The following is a 19,423-nucleotide window of genomic DNA, read 5'->3' as shown; positions in this document are numbered from 1 at the left end:
CACAGTATACAGTAAAGGCCTTTGTATTTTCTCTGGCTTTAAGGCAGAGCTTAATGGCTTTGCCGTGTCTGTCATAGAACGATGGGCTTCAGTTTAAAGTGTTTTCATGGCTGCTACATTTATGAGCCACCGATACAAAACCAGTCAGTTTTAGCACTCGTCATTTCTGGCCAAAGAAAGGAGATTTACACACACACACACACACACACACACACGTCTGATGGTGTTTCAGCTTAGGTATGTAGGTGCTACATGAAATGGTTGAATTGCATATCCAATATATCTCTGAATTCTTCTAATTTTCATTGACTCATTTCAGAAGACTAATCTAAATTGTACTCATATTATGGATGTTATTTGTCTCTCTCTCTGTGTGTGTGTGTGTGACTCACAGCTCAACAGAAGATGGACCCTCACGGTCTGTACCGTCCTCCGTCTGAGGAGAGACTCTCCCCAGGACAACAGCCCCCGTCCCCCTGTGTTAAAGGGAGTCAGAGGGTGGTGACCCTGGCACAGCACATCAGTGTAAGACAACCACCGCAGTACAAACGGCACAATAACACAAGCACATTTTAGAATGTCTGCATTATGTATCCCAAGTCGTCTGCGGTTTATCGATGGCATCAGCATAAATGCGTGTTTAACGGCGCGGCTGTGTCTTCGTGTTACAGGAGGTGATAACTAAAGACTACACCAGGCAGAGCCAGCAGCAAAGCTACCATGGCTCTCCTGTCCTGGACCTGACCCGTCCACCCAGTGCCTCTCAGCCCCCACCCACGTCACAGGAGATGGCCCAAGGACAGCGCTATTCCGATGGCCTCGGTGGAGAACGCAGCAGAGACCAGTAATTTTTCTACACCATTGGGCCAATTCCAATTCCTATCTTAACCCTCAAGCTCAACCCTTAATCTTAACTGGCCTCAAAACCAAGTGTTGAGGGTTATTTTGTCACTTAGAAATGGGACACCCCTTAAATGCAGATACGTCTTCAGACTGTAGGGGGCAGAATAACGCCAAAACTGCGTCCAGTCTGTCAACTCCAAAAAAGAAGAAGAACACATTTATGTCAGGATTATTTATTCTGATCCGTTTGTCAGTCAAGTTATTAGGTTGTCAGTTAGTTATAAGATGATACTCATACAAATATTCAGCTGACAGTTACCACACACCACGACTTATTGAAAAGTAAACCACACCGGCCGACTATTGACAAAAGATGGTCAAATAAATGTTAGGCAACAGTGACGTCAGTAATCCATAATATGGGCCTAAACTAAGATCATTTTTATATCTCTATTAACAAAGAAAATACTTCATTTGTATCGCACTTGATTCGCTGCTTTTGACGCCATCTTTCTCATGTGAAAACACGCAATGCATTCTGGGTAGCCCTTGCTCCCAAGGGTGGTGTCGGAAAATCTCAATATTGAGGGCGATACAGCCCTTAAACTTGGCCTCAACAAATTTTTCTTAGAATCGGGACAGAACTTGCACTAGAGGGAGAGCATTTTTGAGATTGAGGATTAAGAAAGGAATTGGAATTCACCCTATATCTGTCTTTTTTTTTTTTACTTCAATGAGGATTTGATGATAACCCTACTGTATATGTGTCATGTGTTCTCCTCAGGTCTCCTCCTCAGCCCAAGACGTCACCTGTTAGTGTTTCGAATGACGGCATTGAACCCGTGTCTCCTGCTGGAGCCGGCTCTGAACCTGACATCCAGGGAGGGGCCTCTTACCCAGTCGAGCAAGGAGAGCAAGGGTATACATCACAGTTTTTATTCAAATGAGTGGGTACGGTGAAAGTCAGCACATGGCAACTGTTTCATATATCAGTATAAGCAGTCAGATAAATAAGAATTTGAACATTTCTTTACAAATACATTGAAGTCTTCTATCCACAAAAACAGAACCAATGCCTCCCAACATACCTTTGTTTTGGGAGTCAGAATAAACTGAAGCTAACCTGACGAACACAGTAACTGTTTGTGTGTCTGTGCCTGCAATTGGTGACTAAGTCGCTCCGTCACAATGACGAGCGAGAAAATTTATCTTTAAATCCAGGAGGAAGCAACTACTATGAATTCACACACATCATGAGTCAAAATTCAGACTCACCAACAACCATTAGTTCTTAACTCTTGTTGACGGCTGATAATCAAACCCTGGTGGTTTATGTTGCCCTGTTGTGGAGGAAAATCATCAATCTTCATAAGCGTTGACTGACCGGTCTTTTTCCCTTTCTACTTATTATTGTAATTTATTTTTACTCGTCATACATCTATTTGTTCAATGTTCACACTGTATTTTCAATGATGCAATTACAAAAAAGAGAATTCATCATTTTATTCTATGTTTAACTAAAAGAACTCTGATGGTGTTGGAGTGAACCATCTGACATTAGCTTTCAACAATGCCATACATGCTAACCCTAAGCCATGCTAAGGTCTATTTTCAGTGTTTTAACAAACTAAACATCTATGACGCTGCTCCGTAAGTGTTTTAGCACAGATTATGGTCACTGGCTTCATTCTAGTTTATTTCGCGAGTTTTAAAGCACACGTGTATATTTCAGAAGTGTTAATCTGTATATTTCCTCTGTACAGAATGGGCTCCCGTTCACCTCCCAATACTTCGCAGCCTCCAGCTTTTTTCAGTAAGCTGACGGAGAGCACCTCGGCCATTGTGAAGTCCAAGAAACAAGAGATGATCAAGAAGATGACGGTGGTCGGGAACGACAGTGATTTCAGTGAGTCTGACCACTACACTTTCAGAAGAAAAGCTTCTGTGTGTGAGAGAGAGTATGTTTTTTAAAAAAAGAAACGTGTTCATGCTCTCAGATGCTGGTCAGCCTGGAACAGAGATCTTCAATATGCCGGCGTCCACAACTGCAGGTAATCTATTCCTGCTTCATCAAATGCAGAAGAGTTGATTTTCTCAAATGACCGATTCATTTGTTCATTCATAGTTACAGCCCTACATTACAGCATGTTTGCAGACACAATCACATATGGAAACAGTATGCAGAATGCAACATGAAGTCTGTTTAGTTAGTTTGGACCATAAAAGACGGGTGAGCCGACAAGAGTCTGGTTTATATTTGAGTGTATTTATGGCAAATTTGAGTCGAAGAACACGTGCATCTGCTGCTCACTGGTGACACTTGGCATTAACTCAGGGAAATGAACTTGAGATTAACTTCAGTCCCTGTTCCCAAAAGTTTTCAGGGGAGTCTTAAGAGAAAGTAACACCCCTCTCATACTCTATCCTCTGTGTATTGACCTACACTATGTATTAAAGCAGACATAGACCGGAAGTTCCTATTAACGTTGTTTTTAATCGTGTATCTGCGTCATTACCTTGTTTATGAAGCCCTGAATGTTCTAAACAAACAGTTCAGCCACTGCTGAGAACGCTGTGTTTTATTGTAATCTCGGGCTCAGCGAGATCTCTGAAAAAACCCGGTCCGGTTACGTAAACAGTGGTTCTCCTGAACAGCAGATCCTCCTGCTCCGGGCACTAGTCCGGGCACATCCGGTTGCGTACATTGAACCGCAGAAGAAGAATAACGTCCGTTGTGGAGGTGTTTCACGAGCGACAGTGTCTTCTGACTCTGGGTCTGACTCTGGGTCAAAGGTCGTCAAAGGGACTGTGGCGGGGAGTCGTAAAGAAGCTATTTTTAAACACTGTTAAAACAATGTTTTGATAATGAGGAGCAGTGCATCCACCGTTCCAGAGGGGGGAGCTGTGCTTCTGAGAGCGGGTGTGCTGATATGTCACTTCCGGGTTGAGAGAGTTGAGTCTCAAATCTCGCAGCTTGGAAACAGCGTCAGAAATGAGTATTTCTATCGGCTCATTTACAGCAACTAGGAGGTTTTTGAGCATAAAAACAAGTTAATGTATGTAAGTAGACCTCCATAACTAACATACATGTGCAACAGGACCACTCTATGTGAACTTTAAACCGAGCAGAGCAGTGGTTAGCACTGTTTTGCTGTTTTTTATGTGGAGTTTCCTTCACTGACTGAAGCTGCTCTGAGACATGAAAAACAAATGTCTGCACGTGGTTTCCTCATTGTCTTCTGACAGCTTTGCTCCCTGTCTACAGATACTGTTTCATGCCTCGCTCACTCTCCTCTCTCCTCCCCCCTTCCTTCTCTTCCTCTTTTCTGTATTACTCGTGCCTCGTGCCCTTTGCTCCTCCTCATGATCGCGATTCTCTGTCGTCGCCGTCCTTCTCGGTCCAAGCTGTTAACCACCTTCTCCTTTGTCACAGGACCTGTGAGTGTCCGCACCCACCCTGCTCCAGAGACCCCGGGTAACTCGATAGGCTTGGAAGCCATTATAAGGAAGGCCTTAATGGGCAAATATGATGAGTCTGATGATCGGACCAGTGCAGCTAACATGATGGGCTCTGGTATGTCTGCTGAGGACTGTTACTCACAAGGTACAACGTCCCCACACGTTAGCCACTGTTAGGTCTGTGTTTTCGCTCTGAGCCGCAGGTTAAAACCAAACGTTTTGTCTCGTCCGTTTACAACAGGAGGAGGAAAGTCCTCAAAAGGCAGCGGGCGCTCCAACGGCCGCAAAGCCAAATCCCCAGGACCAGGTCTGTCAGGGGGGGAGAGACCGTCCTCTGTGTCCTCTGTCCACTCTGAGGGAGACTGCAACCGGAGAACTCCCCTCACCAACCGTGTGTGGGAGGACCGGCCCTCATCCACAGGTTTACCATTGGTTTACTGTTTCTCTGACTATGGTGCAGTACGGAGAAAACTTGATATTAAATATGTTGTTTTTCCTCTTCAGGTTCAGCTCCAACTCCGTTCCCATGCAACCCGCTGATAATGCGTTTCCCCAGCGGGACAGTATCTGCTCCCTCTCCCTCCTCCGGCCAGCAGGGGAGCCAGGGACCCGGGTTAGGACCAGGAACAGGACAGGGCCGCTCCTGGGAGGAGGAGCCTAAGCCTCTGCTCATGTCTCAGTACGAAACCCTGTCTGACAGCGAGTGACCCAAAATGCTACTGTACGACAGCAACCACGCTAACAGAACCGCTCAACGCAGACACGCGTTTGATAACCTTCACCATTCCACTTTTCATTTCCTCCATCAGTCCACGTTTTTACACACGAGGCACCGAGCAGTGACGAGCTGGAACACTCGTGTGTAACAGTGTGTACGTTTATGATGCTCTTCACTCCAGGATGACACTAAAGGACAACTCACCTTTCTGTCTCTCTCTCTCTCTCGTTCCTTTTTCTTTTGTTTGTTTAGTTTTAAACTCACTGGCCTTATCAGTCAACCTGCGTCTTCTCGGTGCACCGATGCTGATGTGCGGAACACTTGTGTGGCAGGGGGCGCTGCGGTTGTGTTGCTGGTCAGGTCAGGGAGTCTGATCATGGCTCTTTCAGAGACTATTCAGAGCAGCCCACACAGCGAGGACCCTCTGACGGTGAACCTCTGCTACCACTAAGAAAACACATGAGAGGAATTCTTTTCCTCTCGTTTTGGTTCTTTTACCGGTTTAAATTCGGTCCAGTCTCGCGTTCGGAACGTGAGCTGAGACCCTGAGTACGTTTTAATGGTGTCATTTGCTGTCTGTTATCTGCAATGGTGTATCTTTTTGCTTGGGGAGGGCGGGGGGGTGGGGGGGGGGGGTGATTGTTAAGTGGGAGGGTGAACATGCGGTTTATCTTATCCGTGATGTCGTCGTGGAGAACGGCCGAGGCCTGCTGACTCCAGGCGTGGATGTAGGGGAGAGAGGATTTGCCAGAGGGACGGCACCGAGACAAGTGACACTTTCTCACTGTTTTTATATTAATCATGTCTGTGTTTGTTGAAACTGTTTTTTGAATATTAAGCACTTAGTCGTCAGTCTGTTCACACAATGGCATCTGCGTTTCCCTGGAGCAGGTGAAAAAAAAAATGGACTCAAGAAAGGCATAGAAACCCCACCGTGGAGGCATCTTTTTAACACCTACCTGTTTCATTTTTGGTCTTGGCAGCGATGTTTTTCAGCGCTCTTGCACTCAAAGCGACAATCTCATTTCGGTGAATGACCGACCGGCCGCGTGGAGCAGGTGCAGAGCGACCTTAAAGCTGCTTCAAGGCAAACTCCTCTGCGTCGTGTGGAGTTTGCTCGCATTTCAGACGTGACAAAAAGCCATCTTTCTATGAGCCCTTGGTCCATGGCGATTATCTCTAGAATCCCGTCGAGGAGCTGGTGTCGCGGTCTGACCTGTGACCTTCAACTGCCTAGTGGTGGACCGGAGACTCGACTCCTCGTCCAGGCAGATTTTTGTACAGTTATGAGATATTCCTAGTGTTAAGTGCCATTTATTTTACATATACAGTACTGAAGTTACCAACGGACGCACAAGTTTTTCTTTAGCCCCCCCCCCCCCCCCCCCCCCCCCCCATACCCGGGTTAATACTGTTCATGCAGGGAATTTTGAAAAAAAACAAAAAACAATTGAATCATCCTTTTTTTTTTGAATTGCTGAATTTTCTTTCTTTTTCTTCCAAATCCATGAACGCCTTTAGCTTTTAATCGTTAGATGAATCATGTCAACATGAGCCTCCTCCACCATGAGACCTGTCACATACTTCATTGCACCTGCTGTGTTGGTACAGGCTTACAGGAAGTTGAGGGGAGAGGCATTTGAGAGAGCGTTCTGGTAGGTTTTCTAACGCAGCCAGCACGTTTTTTTTTTTACGTTTGGATTTGTTGCTGTATTTTAAAGGTGGACTCCTGTAATTGTGTGTGACTCTGTGCAGCTGGGAATGCTTTCCGTCTCCTGACTGCACGTGGGAGCAAAGGCAGCGAGCTTATGTAGTCGTGTTAGACGGACTCAACCCTTTTTCTATAGTCTTTTTGTTACAACACACACATGATGACTGTTAAATGACTACCTCCTCTTCCTCCTTCATCCTTCATAAACCTGCAGAAAGCACATCTCAGCCATATTTTAGATACTTTTTTTTGTCATTTCATCAAAGTTAAAATAGCAGCCAGGCTTTATTATTATTATTATTTTTTTTTTAAACATTGGTCTCTGCATGTTAATAATTATCCACTGATGAAAATTGCGAATGTGACGATGAACAGACAAGCCATATCCAGCTGTCCCCTAAAGTGTTTTTAAAAAGTATATTCTGCTACGATGCTTTGTGTCTCTATGGTTTCTGTGTTCAGTTTAACTTCATTATAAGTCAAAAATAATCATGCAAACCTTAAAAAGACACCGTTGATATCTGATGCGATGCCTGGACTGTCCAAGGGCGCGGGGGGGTGGGGGGTTTGGGGGGGATTGACATCAACAGTACATTGTTCAACAGTTTTTTGTGCATAATGATTTTTCTTTTTTATTATAACCCACTGTATAATAGCAAGGACTGTATATAAAACTGAAGAGATGTAAATATTTATGTGGCTTGCTTCAAGGTTGGTATTACAAAAAAAGAAAGAAAGAAACAAAAAAGATTCACATGGTTAAATTCTACATGCCCACCAGCAAGCTTTGTGGATAGCAGTGTAAAGATGAAAAACAATAAAGACACTGCCTTAATGTTTAAATAAAAAGCTTATTGCCATTCATGGTCTCAGAGTCCTGTTTTTCATTACCATGTTGTACGTTCATCACTGTTTTCTTGTGGTGATGTCAAAGCACCACAAGGGGGCGGTATTGATGTACAACATGGTTGTATTCTGACAAATGAAGATTTCTTTTTCTGTTCCAGTGTCCGAGGAGAAATGGAGGTTTGAGGGAATATTAAAGGAATTAAGCACAACTCAAGGTGAGTAAGTTAAAGTACAGTCATAGTTTTTGTTGATGTTGCAGACATTTGTGGTTTCTCCATCTGTGTTGTTCAGCTGACTGTGATCTGATCTGTGATCTGCAGGTGACGATGGTCACACTGTGGCCGTTTCTCAATATCCATACTTGTGCGTACTTGTCCGTACTTGCATACTCCCGTACTTGTGAAAACGTCATGAGCCTAAGTCCAATTTCTGTTCCATTTCTCAAGAACGCGAGCAGCGAGTACGGTTCTCATACCCGGAAGTGTTCTCGCTCCGCCCATTTTACCAAGTATGCATCGGGTGGTGACTTCAGTGTACTTGGGAAAGCCATATATCCCAGAATGCATTTCGGCGGAACATAGCAGGATAAAATACAAATATTAACATGAAATAAATATTTTTCTGTGTCCCGGAACGCAGTTTTGAAATCATTTTAGGCGAGATATTAGTCATTTAGAATCCAAACATGTGCTTTGTGTATTAAGATATGACGTATTTATAGTATGACAGCGGCGCTGTCGGAGGTTATCAGCTCCGCCTCAGCGGACGCTGGGTGCTCACAGTGTCCAGCAGAGGGCAGCGTTACCTCGGCCTGTCTTGATGAAATGATCCGCTGGTTCAGACGGCTCCGTCATTACATACTTGGCACTATATACTATATGTATTATGTCTAAGTCTAATATATATATATATATTACTCTACTTTAAGTAATGTATTTATTTTCCCCATGGTACTGTATATTTTAATAAAAACAAATGAATAAGTTAAGTTAAATATTTGAAATGTGAAAATAATAATATATGCGTTTATTAAAAGTATTTTATATTTGTCAACACTGTAGGTGGCGGTAATGAGTACTCGTGTACTCTCGTACTAGGCGAGTATGTACTGCTCCAGTCGTACTTCTACACTTGTATACTTGGGGGCCATCATCTTTTGGACCTTTGATGCAGACTGATGGCTGCATAGAGTCCCCATCACACTTATTTAGAAGTGCGACGTCTTCATTTTTGTAAAAAAAAAAAATGTCAATCTTATTTGATTGTAAATGCATACATACTCCGAAGCAGCAGGTGGCGCTAATGCAACAGCGGACTGTTCACCAACAGCCATAAAAACAAGAAGAACAGAAGCTGCCGTTATGTTATGGTTGTCAGGGACGTCGTGTTAGCTTGTCTTGTAGCTGCATTTAAACACACCATGATAGGTTCACTGACCTGTGAGTGAGTTAAAGTCCTCTGAAGTCTGCCTCAGCACACGGGTAACACGGAGCGAGGCTAACGGCTAACGAGCGAGCTAACGTCAGTGGTCAGTGCTGCCTGGTGTGGACAAGAAGAAGTTCAGACCCTGGTTTGGTTCCAGTTTCACTTGTTGTTGTTGTTATTATTAGAAATGTCCGCCGCCGCCGCCATCGGGATGACGCTGCCCCCGGACTGGGACGACGACGAGCGGATGAACTTCATGTTCTCTGACTTCAAGGAGAACCGAGACGTGAACACGACGGACTGGGACAGTAAGATGGACTTCTGGACCGCGGTGACTGCGAAGAGCTGCAGGGACAGAAGGACCGTGTGTGTCAGTCTGCAGGAGCTCAACAACATCTTCAGGAGGAAGGAGAAATCACCACTAGGCCTGTCCACTGTCCTCCAGGCCATGCTCAGGTCAGACCGGGGAAGAGATCTCTCCACCTGGACACGTGTTGTTAGAACCAGAGGTGGAAGAATGACTCATTACTAAAGTATTACACCTTCCATTAAAGGTTAAATCAAGTAAAATCATTGAATAGGAGGGTTTAAATACTTACTTTTAAAGTGTAATAACTGAATTTTCAACACAGGTTCCATTAGTGTGAGTAAGTGTGAGTTACTTTCTTGTTCGACAGCAGCAGCAGTTAACACTAGTGATGGGATCGGCAGTTAATTTGAGTGTACTGAATCATTTGAATCAGTTCATTAAAATGATTCGTTCAAAAGATTTGTTCACGGAATCGTCAGTTCGTTCGCGAGATTCACGTCCTCAGCCACAGTTCACCAGTTCTATGTGTGTCAGTTCGTTCCTCAGCCACAGTTCACCAGTTCTCTGTGTGTCAGTTTGTTCGTGACGCGAACGAGATTCATGTCCTCAGTGACAGTTCACCAGCTCTGTGTCAGTTCGTTCGCGAGATTCACGTCCTCAGTGACAGTTCACCAGTTCTATGTGTCAGTTCGTTCATGAGATTCACGTCCTCAGCCACAGTTCTCCAGCTCTCTGTGTGTCAGTTCTTCTCACGAGTCACTCCCTCCCCGCTCGGCGCACGTTGGCTGGCGTCGTTTGCCGCAGATTCACGAGTGAGTGACGGGCGTCGGCAAACGACTTCACGAGTGATTCACAGAACGCGGCGGTTCCACTCCCGGCCGCCAGGATCACTGCTGAGCTCAACCGAACTAAGAAAGGAACGAATCAGTTCGTGAAGTGATCCCAGTCAGTTTGTTCACTCAAATGATTCGTTTGAATCACTCATGACCGACACAACACTAAATGACACAAGGTGTCCTCCTGTGGACTTGATTGATTGTGTTCAGTCTGATCACACCTGTGCCTGTGTTTTGACCTGTGTCAGATGTGGGAAGATCCAGAGGGAGTCTGAGTTTGCTGTGGACTGTGGCTGGGTGTCCTGGGCGGTCGGCCTGCTCCTGGTCAAACCTCTGAAGTGGACCTTCTTCTCTCTGGTGGGAAGCAGACAGCTCTCTATGGAGGAGTCCTTCGTTGTCATCGAGCTTGTCAAGGTTTGTGTTTTTGACGACGGAGAGATTCAGACGCTCTGAATATTCATTCTAAATGCAAATTTTCCTCTATCTGCTGTATCTGAATTAGCCTGTTTTGTTTGTTTTTTGTCAGGAGAAAGCAGCAGAACTTCTCCAGGCCTACGAGAGCAGTGAATTTGCGTCTCGCTCCATCCTATCGTTTCACGAGCTCCGCGTTCTCTCCTCCGAAGTCTGCGCCGATGAAAGCACACTGTGTGTGGCTCTGCTGCAGCTGCAGAAGGAAAAACAAGTGATGGTGTCTCTGCACGAAGGCGAAAAGGTGTGAAGTGTAACCCGACAGTCCATCGACTCTTAATGAAGAGTCTGCGGCAGGTGTTGCATGATGGTAATCCTTCAGTCTCTCTGTGTTTCCCTCAGATTGTCAAATTTCGTCAGCGACTCAGTATCACTCCAGTCAGTGATGTGGATATCGGCATCTACCAGCTGCAGCACAGTGAGAAGCTGCTGGAGGAGCACATGAACAAACTGGGCTTGGAGTCTGACAAGTAGGTCGACTATATATCTATATGTGTGTGTGTGTGTGTGTGTGTGTGTGTGTGTGTGTGTGTGTGTGTGTGTGTATGTATGCATGTATATATATATATATCTATATGTGTGTGTGTGTGTGTATGTATACCAACTAACGCTTTACGTTACCTTTGTCCAGGTGCAGAGAGGAGACAAGAGCTCTGCTGCGGCAAGGGAAGAAATCGCAGGTTTATGATACTAATCCTAACTTTTTCTTAACCCAAGTATCACCTCAGCAGTCGTTTCAGTCAAGTCTTATTCACCACTTATGTTACAGGCACTGAAGAGTCTGAGAGGCTGCAAGAGGTTAGAAAAGAGAGCGGATAACCTGTCGGCCCGTTTGGAGACGATCCGAGGAATCCTGGAGCGAATAGCCCAGTCACAGACGGATAAGACGGTAATAAAGCTCCCTGTGTCGACACACTGTGACTCCTGTCTGTAACCGGGCTTGTTGTCAGTACTTTCACGTGTGTGATGACCTTGTGTTGTAGGTGATGCAGGCATATCAGGCTGGAGTGTCTGCTCTCAGACTCTCTCTGAAGGATGTCACCGTGGAACGTGCAGAGAACCTTGTGGATCAAATCCAAGAGGTAACGTTTACATATGTGGTGTTTTTAAATAAAAAAAAGTTTATATGAATGTTCTCACGCTACCATCTTCATGTAGCATTTGTGTTTTTTTTTAACCAGTTATGTGACACCCAAGATGAGGTGAATCAAACCATATCCAGTGGTGTGTCCAGCACAGGTATGTCCTTCTGTCACTGTTTCATTAGAGTCAGTGAGTTCAGCCAAAACATGATTAAGCTGTTTATTTATGGATATATTTGTGTATGTGTACAACATGTGCCAAAATGTGTTCATATTATATAGTGCTACATGATATAATCTCATTTTTTTAGTTAAAGGTGCATAATGTAATAAATCATAAAATCCTGAACAAACTGAACTCACCAACAACAACAGTACAGACTAAATATTAGCATTAAAAAAATATTTTGCAGACTGCAAATCATGTTTATGTTTTGAAATCATGTTTTGGCGTCATGTGGCGCCACCTACCGCCGTCTACCAATCATTGCAGTCAGTAGAGTCTCAGCTGCCGAGCAACCACGGGTTGCCAGTTACGTCAGAAAATGAAACCTAAAAGACCTCGGTGTTTGGAATTTGAATGTAGTAACTGTTTTTGGCCACATTCTTACATATGGCACCTTTAAGTTATGACGTTCAGGATACAAATTCAGTTTTCAGTCTTTTGGGTAAAGGTGTCATTGTAATACTAAATGTATTGAAACAAATATACATAGATTGAATATTTATAAAGAAGTTGGCTACAATGTTTCAATCTGTGACGGTCTCGATTAAGAATATCATTTCTTCTATAGAATCTGATGAAAATCTTGTTAATCACGTCAAAACCGTTGTTCCGTAAGCGTCAAAAGAGGATTTCAGTTTCTTATGGGTGATTTTTTTCCTATTTCTTTTACAGATGTGGACATGGATGATTTGGAGGAAGAACTGAAAGCCTTGTTGGACGAATCAAAGCCTGATTTACCTGAAGTTCCCAAGAAGCCTGTGGAGTCAGGCCTCTCAGTGGACCAGCTGTCCAGCTTACTGCCCGCTGTCCCTCAGTGTCCTGTCAGCGTTACCACTGATCGGCTGGAGGACGAGCTGAGTCACTTAACGCTCACAGACTCAGGTTTGTTCTTTCACAGATGATAGAGAATCCTCTACTAAAGCCACATAAATGTCTTCATGTAACAACGGTCACCTCTTTACTCAACAGTTGGAGCGAAGAAAGCAAAGTCGCCGGACAAGAGATCAGAGCCTGTGCAGTGACGACGTCACCCAACGTGACCACAAGGTTTCTGCGTCTGTTTGGGAGACACTTTTAAACAAAGTACAACATTAGCACTTGCTTAAAAAATTATTTGGAGGAGTTTATAAAAAGAAATATCTAAATAAAGTCACACATGGTTTAAAATCTAATCAAATACACTTTATATGTGTACAGTGATGTAAATTAATCTGGATGGAGTTTTAGAAATGCCTATTTTTTAAATGGCTCTCAATTCATTCTTAAGTATTTCTGGTTTATCGTGATATATACTGATTGTAAAAGTCCCTCTTTGGTCGTTCTATAAAAAGTGGCCTTTTTGAAGTGTAAATATAAACATAATCTTGTGCCAGAGGATTCATGTATATGATCAGTCTCACTACATCATACAGAACTGAGAAAACACTCTATTTGAATCACTTGTCTGTGTTTGTTTGGAGCAGATCGTGGAGTTGAGGAGAATCTGTGTGGGGGGGGGGAGTCTTAAAAATGTGTCATACCTCCTTTTATTCACCTCAAGTCTAGCCAATATCTTTTCCCATGTAAAAGCCAATGAATGAAGACAACATTAAAACGCTGCACTGGTTTTAATGGTATAGCTCGTAGGTGTTTAGGTGAGAGGGAAACGTGATCTGACTAATATTCGGAAAAAAAAGTGGGACAATCCAACTCGACTGATGTGTAAATATTTTTAATTTGCTCCACATCCACCGAGCAGGAGAGTAAACTGATTTTTAAATATAGCAGCAGCAAAACAGTGTAAACATGTAGAAAGTAAAACTCACTACATCGTTATAAAATAGTCCTTTGTTTTTTCACCAGGATTCAAGCAACTTCTTTCTGTTTAAGTAAAGAAATCATAAAATAATACAAAGTGTTAGGAGTATTGTTGGAAATACTGCTGGTAAGTCCATTTACCATAATGCTGTTTTTACTGTCACTCAACGAGGACACCCAGTGGCCAAATGATTGAACTACACACGTTTGTGGAGACGGGTAGATTCACATTTCATTTCCTTAACAGCAGACTCACAATCTCAGGGAGCTGCTGCTTGACGAACGTCGTCTTAAAAAGGTTCTCAGTGGAAACTGATCTCCATCATCACGTCGGCTCAGAACTGGAGCAACCTCGAAGGATGAGATGTGAAACGTCCACTTACCAACCTGCTAACTCCTGAAGATCAACAAATCCTTACCTCACGTTGTCTTTAAACGTCAAGTAACCAAGAAACAAAGTAAGCAAACCCCCCAAAAAAGCACAGCTTTATTGTATTGATTTCTGATTCAAGGATGTTAATATGAATTGCAGATTATGCAGTGATTATATTGTCCATCGTGTTCTTGGTGCTGTAACTACTGTTGATATCAGAGGTGCTTTTGTTCTTTAACAATTAAATAATAATAATAATAATAAAAAAAATCATTACAAATGCACAGCCTTTTATAAAGATACGGATAATATCACAAAATCATGTAACAGCAGTTTTTCAAAAAAATGCCCTCGTATCACAAATAACATCAATGCATTTTGTCGAAAGCCACTTCTCTCAATGGCCTTTATTGTTTCTCTCCCAACACACACACACACACACATACACACACACACACACACACACACACACACTTCCATTCTCTCTGTGACACACACACACACACAGGAACCATCGTTCTGTCCTGCATCCAAACGCTGCTTCTGTCCACAGATTACTGCTCTTTCACTTTGGATTCAATTGCACATTTCAGATTTCACCGACAATAACATGTTTATACTGATATCACAAGAAGATGATGAAAGGTTTTTCGGAAGCATTTAGTTTTAATTATGTAATTCCTATCCTACGACGCGGCAGACGTCTTGTTATATAGTTTGTTGTTTATGCCCCAGCCTCGCTGAGAGTGAAGACAGTGATATGTCAAGTTAACTATTCTAGCCATCGCCAACACTACACAGCTTTGTCGTTGGACCAGTCGAGCAGGCACTGACGCAGATATTTGGCTGAGAGTTTGGTGTGTGCACCACATGAAGACGACCCCCGTTCAGACTCGACATGCGTCCAGAGAAATCCCATCACAAGTGGACAACGTTAAATATGACTGTCCACATCCTGGATGTGATTGAAAATCATTTTCTGTCTTGTGTAAGAGACGCGTAGATAGAGGAGCTATTCTTGCTGCTGCAACGTGAGTTAAGGGGCTGAAAAGTGTCAAAATACTGCAGCAGTAGGTCAGAGGACGTGTCCTCGAATGCGTCCCGAGGACAGACTGCATTCACACATGTAAAGAAGGTGGATATTGTGTCCCAACGTGTTATTTATCACACTAGTGAGCTGTGCTTTATCCTCTACTTTCCTTTAAATGGATTAAAGAAGACCTGCAACTGGTGATCGACTCCTCAGGAAAATGTTTAATGTTATAAATTAAGTGAGAAGTTAATAAACACTCGATAGATCGGATGTGGAGACAAGTTCAGGAAGCACTCTGACCTGACCTGACCTTCACACCCGTGCCTGGTGCTGTCCACTTGTGATCGGATCACTTCGGTCAGATGTTAATACGTCTGAATGGGTTGAAGATAAATAAGGTATAAGCAAAACAATCAAATGTGTGTAATGCAAAGATCTCAATGGGTTTGTATGAGAAACATTTGGCATGCTTTAGAGTAGTCTTTGAAAGAATATTTATGGAATACCATAAACAAAAAGGTTGTGACGTTTTTCTTGTACATTGCAGTGTAAAAAGCAGGCTACACAGTGGGTCAGGCTCCTCCCTGCTCTTGCAGTAGTGTATATACAGTAGACGTATGTGTGCGTTGATGATGCGCGCGTCGGCGTGGCAACGTTAAACTGTCCTGTCGGCTCCCGAGCGCTTCCGCACGACCTTCTCCTCTCTGACCTGGTCCACCGCCAGTGTCTCCAGCTCTGCCTGAGGCGGAGCCACCGGAGGGTTGCCGTGTGGGATGCGGTGTGCGACGCCCACGTGAGCCCTGAGCTGACGGTCTCGAGCGGGGCTGTGGCGAGGGCTGGCACCCATCGCACCCAGGGCCGGGACGGGGGAGCGATCGGAGGCAATGGGAGGGATGACGGCGGGCCGTTCGCGCACGACCTGCGGTTCTGGGGATTCTCGGCCGGCTTGAAGGAAGGGCGTGGGGTCGGGCATGGCGTCAACCGACTCCCGCAAAACCAGCCGCCTTCCGTCTGAGCCGACCCGGTACACCTCTGTTAGCTCTGGATGAAGAGGCTGGGAGAGGCTCTTCTTCATGCGGCGGCGTGGGGTCTCAGGCTGCCTGTCCTTGGCTGGAGGAGGTGTGGGCTTGTATGAGGCTACTGGACTGACGTTGGGGCTGGCTTCAGAAGAGCTGCCGGCTAACAACTTCTTTTTAGTGGCGTGAAGTTGTGAGGTGAGGTAAGCAATGGTGCTTGCTCTCTGCTCGAGCTCCCCGGAGAGAATGGCCAGCTTGTGGCTCTTCATCTTGAGCTCCTCCAGATACTTCTTCTCCCTCTCCTTGATGGTGTTTTCCAGGACAGAGATCATGGCATTCTTCTGCTCCAGGTCCCTCAGCAGCTCCGTGTTCTCCTCCTCCTTCTTCTTCAGCTCGGCCTCAAGCTCCTCACACCTCCTCTGCAGCTCCTTGCAACGGACCTCGCTGCTGTCTGCACACACAGTAAGAGACACTCAGATCAGCAGCTCTTACCCGTCTGCACTCATGCATCCTGGCAGGAACCAGAAACACCACCACCCCAGACTGGACCAATCATTAGTGCATTAGGTGCAGCCATTGAATATGTGCAGTCTGTCTGACAGAGACTATATGATCCTATAGAGACTCATTATAGCGTCAGTCTCACGTTACAGCTCTATAGAAAACAAGGGCACTGCTCATCTGACCTTCATCACTGCTGCCCCGCCCTGTTACAGCTGAAGCAACCGTGGCTGCTTCTGTGCCAGCATGACAAAACAACACTACACAGTGTTGCATTAGGTCACAAAATGTCAGTTAAAAAAAAAAAAAAATCTGTGCTGGAGCCAATCGGGTTCACCCTGGACAGGTCGTCAGTCCTTTGCAGACGAACAACCATTTACCCTTACACTCACTCCTATGGTTCATTTATAGTGTCGAATTAACCAATCTGCATGTTTTTTACCTGTGGGAGGAAGCCAGGGAACCCGGAGAGAACCTGGACAGAACCCAGAGAGAACGTACACACACAACTGAAGAAAACATGTCCACTATCTAAGGTCAGTCTAAATCTCTCTGCTTTCTCTTCATTTTTCAGCTGTCAGCTGATGGATTTCCAGGGCAGCTGGAGCAGCTGAGCCCTGCTGCACTGAGCATTAGCGTAGTGACAGATAATCTAATTTCCTGCACTCCAATCTCTGAGATGTCCCACACTAACATGATAGTGTGTCCAACTGCAGGCCCAATGGCAACATTACTCAGATATTATGGGCTGGGCCGGCCATGTTACAACGCTTATAACCAACCGTGCTGTGACTCCTGGTGAGACGCATCAGTGCATCACTGGAAATAAGCTAAACTGCATGCAGCCCATTGAGGGGGGGGAGGGGGGAGGGGGGAGGGGTTCATGACTGTACTGCGCTGAGACAGTGAAGTCAGTCCTAACATCAGTGCTGTGACTCCGTGGTAACGTGGGGGAGTGGTCACTGGCAATGAGCAGTGGGAGCACGAACGAACTTTGTGGGAGTGCTTTTTAGGTAAGACTTGGGACTTTGTTACCAGGAAACGGATACGGAATCCACTGAAGCGAGTCCAGAAAACACACATTTAAAGCCCTGACTGTTGCATTGTTGTTTGTCTGCTGACAGAATGGGGAAGAAAAGTCATTTAAGTGACTTAAAAATATGTGTTTTAGATATTAGAATCTTCTCGGATTTTCTAGCACAAAAATCTCGAAAAATGTGCTGTAAATGTAAACCATAGTGAGTCCAATTAAAAAAAAAAACACACTAGATTAAATTGGGTAATTGTTACCTCCCTTGTAAGACTTGATGAACAATAACAACACTTCAGTAACAGTTAAATATTAATGGCCGTCACTGAGAATAAGTCACTGAGTTTTACTGCTTAAACAAAGGTGTGTTAGTATTTTACCGTGTGATGGAGTCTTACCAGAGGGATCGGAGCTTCTCACAGTGAGCTCGTATGTCAGGTCTGTGAAGAAAAAGGAGGGTTACTCACACGTCTGTGCCATGTGCACATACACCCGCACACGCTGACTCGTCTAACGGCAACAAATGTGTGGCTGGAAAACATCCACTTCCATATGGTGATGTATTCATTTGACAAGATTAGAGAGAGTTCCGCTGTAGCTTTGGTGACAGGTTAGTCGAGGATACTCACGAGCAGGACTGAAGCTTACTGTGGCTTGTATTTGTGAGAACTAAGTCACCATTTTGAGTATTTATTACATTTATTTCCTGTTGCACCTCTACAGTCGCACATTATTTCCCTTTAAATTGCACATTTATACCAATATTCATTATTAATATGTGCATTTTGCTCCATTGTTTTCAGATATCGCCTGAGACAGAATGTGCTGGACTTCTACAGAAACGTTAAGAGAAGAAATGCAGGTATTTGTGACCACGCTGCTCACCTGTGCATTGCTGTTGCAATCTGCGGATCTCTGCGTGCAGACCCTTCAGTGTAGTGGCGTGATCCTGCTGCAGGAACAGCAGGTTCTTCTGCGCGCTGTGCAGCTGATTCTCCAAAGTAACATTTGCCGATGCCATAGCTAATAACGTTAGGACTCACACCAGGATTTCAACCTACAAAGATGACAGTAAACGAGAGACAGAGAAAAAAGAGATGGGGGAGAGAGAGAGAGAGAAGGCTATAAAAGAGTGATCTGACCAACAGGCTGTTAATTCTAACCCTTTCAGCTAATAGACATCTAGGTTATAGGATGTGCTCCAGTTCTGTGTTGTCTGGCCGACACAATTTGCTTTTAGATGAAATACTATTTTCTAATCACCACTGGAAAATCGAACTGTAATTGAGGTAGAGATAAGTCTCAGTGCACATCTGAACAGTAACACTAATCTTATAGACGAAGGTCATTTAATCTACTCTGTATTTTGCGCAATTTAACTGGTCTTACATATGAAATACTGTATCAGGTACATACACAATATTAATATCAATTTAGAAATCTAATGGTGACAGAGTTCTTCACATAACAGAAAGAACTATCAACTGTATGGATGTTTATCCTATGATCCCTGGTTTAGTTTGTTTGTTCAGTTGTTTTAGGGCCTGACTTGTGTAAGATAACGAGTAATTTTCACAGTAAACTTCCATCTCAAAACACAAGTTTGGGCTGTTTGGGCTCCTATGGAGACGAGGCCTTCAAGTGATTATCCACTACAAACTATCTATGGATAATAAATAAATGTATGCCTCATAAAAGACCCTCATAAATGTTACATACAGGCCCTTTAAGATTAGACAGATGGGT

General features: G+C 44.2%; 3 protein-coding genes across 10 annotated transcripts in view; 2 read left to right on the top strand and 1 right to left on the bottom strand.

Moving 5' to 3' along the window:
* The window catches only part of ncor2 (nuclear receptor corepressor 2), a gene marked incomplete at its 5' end in the record, with an annotated part of 59,808 nt that extends 54,216 nt beyond the window's left edge, over positions 1–5,592 (top strand). For all 5 annotated transcript variants that reach the window (XM_083902649.1, XM_083902648.1, XM_083902647.1 and 2 more), the window contains 8 exons: positions 395–525; positions 672–844; positions 1,628–1,762; positions 2,607–2,749; positions 2,841–2,894; positions 4,277–4,447; positions 4,544–4,723; positions 4,807–5,592. In XM_083902649.1, the coding sequence (XP_083758775.1) occupies positions 395–525; positions 672–844; positions 1,628–1,762; positions 2,607–2,749; positions 2,841–2,894; positions 4,277–4,447; positions 4,544–4,723; positions 4,807–5,009 (1,190 nt within the window). In that variant the 3' untranslated portion in view covers positions 5,010–5,592. The remainder of the gene's footprint in view (positions 1–394; positions 526–671; positions 845–1,627; positions 1,763–2,606; positions 2,750–2,840; positions 2,895–4,276; positions 4,448–4,543; positions 4,724–4,806) is intronic.
* A 3,337-nt stretch (positions 5,593–8,929) lies between these two features.
* chmp7 (charged multivesicular body protein 7) lies at positions 8,930–14,180 on the top strand. Of its 4 annotated transcripts, XM_083902188.1 has the most exons (12): positions 8,930–9,108; positions 9,191–9,461; positions 10,400–10,565; positions 10,678–10,863; positions 10,962–11,089; positions 11,251–11,299; positions 11,389–11,508; positions 11,603–11,701; positions 11,801–11,858; positions 12,600–12,809; positions 12,897–12,974; positions 13,972–14,180. In XM_083902188.1, exons 2-11 carry the CDS (start codon positions 9,193–9,195, stop codon positions 12,947–12,949), a joined length of 1,338 nt encoding a protein of 445 aa, XP_083758314.1. In that variant the 5' UTR covers positions 8,930–9,108; positions 9,191–9,192; the 3' UTR covers positions 12,950–12,974; positions 13,972–14,180. The 4 variants fall into 4 exon arrangements, with proteins under 4 accessions (XP_083758314.1, XP_083758315.1, XP_083758312.1 ...); XM_083902189.1 differs by lacking the exon at positions 13,972–14,180 and having other exon boundaries at positions 8,930–9,101; positions 12,897–13,416; XM_083902186.1 differs by lacking the exon at positions 13,972–14,180 and having other exon boundaries at positions 12,897–13,416.
* Positions 14,181–15,785: 1,605 nt separating this feature from the next.
* On the bottom strand, positions 15,786–18,698 carry ccdc92 (coiled-coil domain containing 92; the record flags this gene model as incomplete). The annotated part of the gene is made up of 3 exons (XM_083903020.1): positions 15,786–16,597; positions 18,076–18,117; positions 18,563–18,698. The coding sequence occupies 3 exons, from the start codon at positions 18,696–18,698 to the stop codon at positions 15,786–15,788; spliced, it is 990 nt and encodes a 329-aa protein (XP_083759146.1).
* Between the last annotated feature and the right edge of the window lie 725 nt (positions 18,699–19,423).

The sequence above is a fragment of the Microchirus variegatus genome, assembly GCF_963457635.1.
Source record: "Microchirus variegatus genome assembly, chromosome: 16".
NCBI classification, from domain to species: domain Eukaryota; kingdom Metazoa; phylum Chordata; class Actinopteri; order Pleuronectiformes; family Soleidae; genus Microchirus; species Microchirus variegatus.
The sequence above is the reverse complement of the archived record's forward strand: the minus strand, read 5'-3'. Positions and strand labels throughout refer to the sequence as shown.

Excerpts from the sequence above, each read along its gene's own strand:
- chmp7 (XM_083902188.1), top strand. The coding sequence starts at position 9,193 with ATGTCCGCCGCCGCCGCCATCGGGATGACGCTGCCCCCGGACTGGGAC. Across the intron at positions 9,462-10,399 it reads GTCCTCCAGGCCATGCTCAG|ATGTGGGAAGATCCAGAGGG; the intron begins GTCAGACCGGGG and ends GACCTGTGTCAG. Across the intron at positions 11,702-11,800 it reads TTGTGGATCAAATCCAAGAG|TTATGTGACACCCAAGATGA; the intron begins GTAACGTTTACA and ends TTTTTTAACCAG.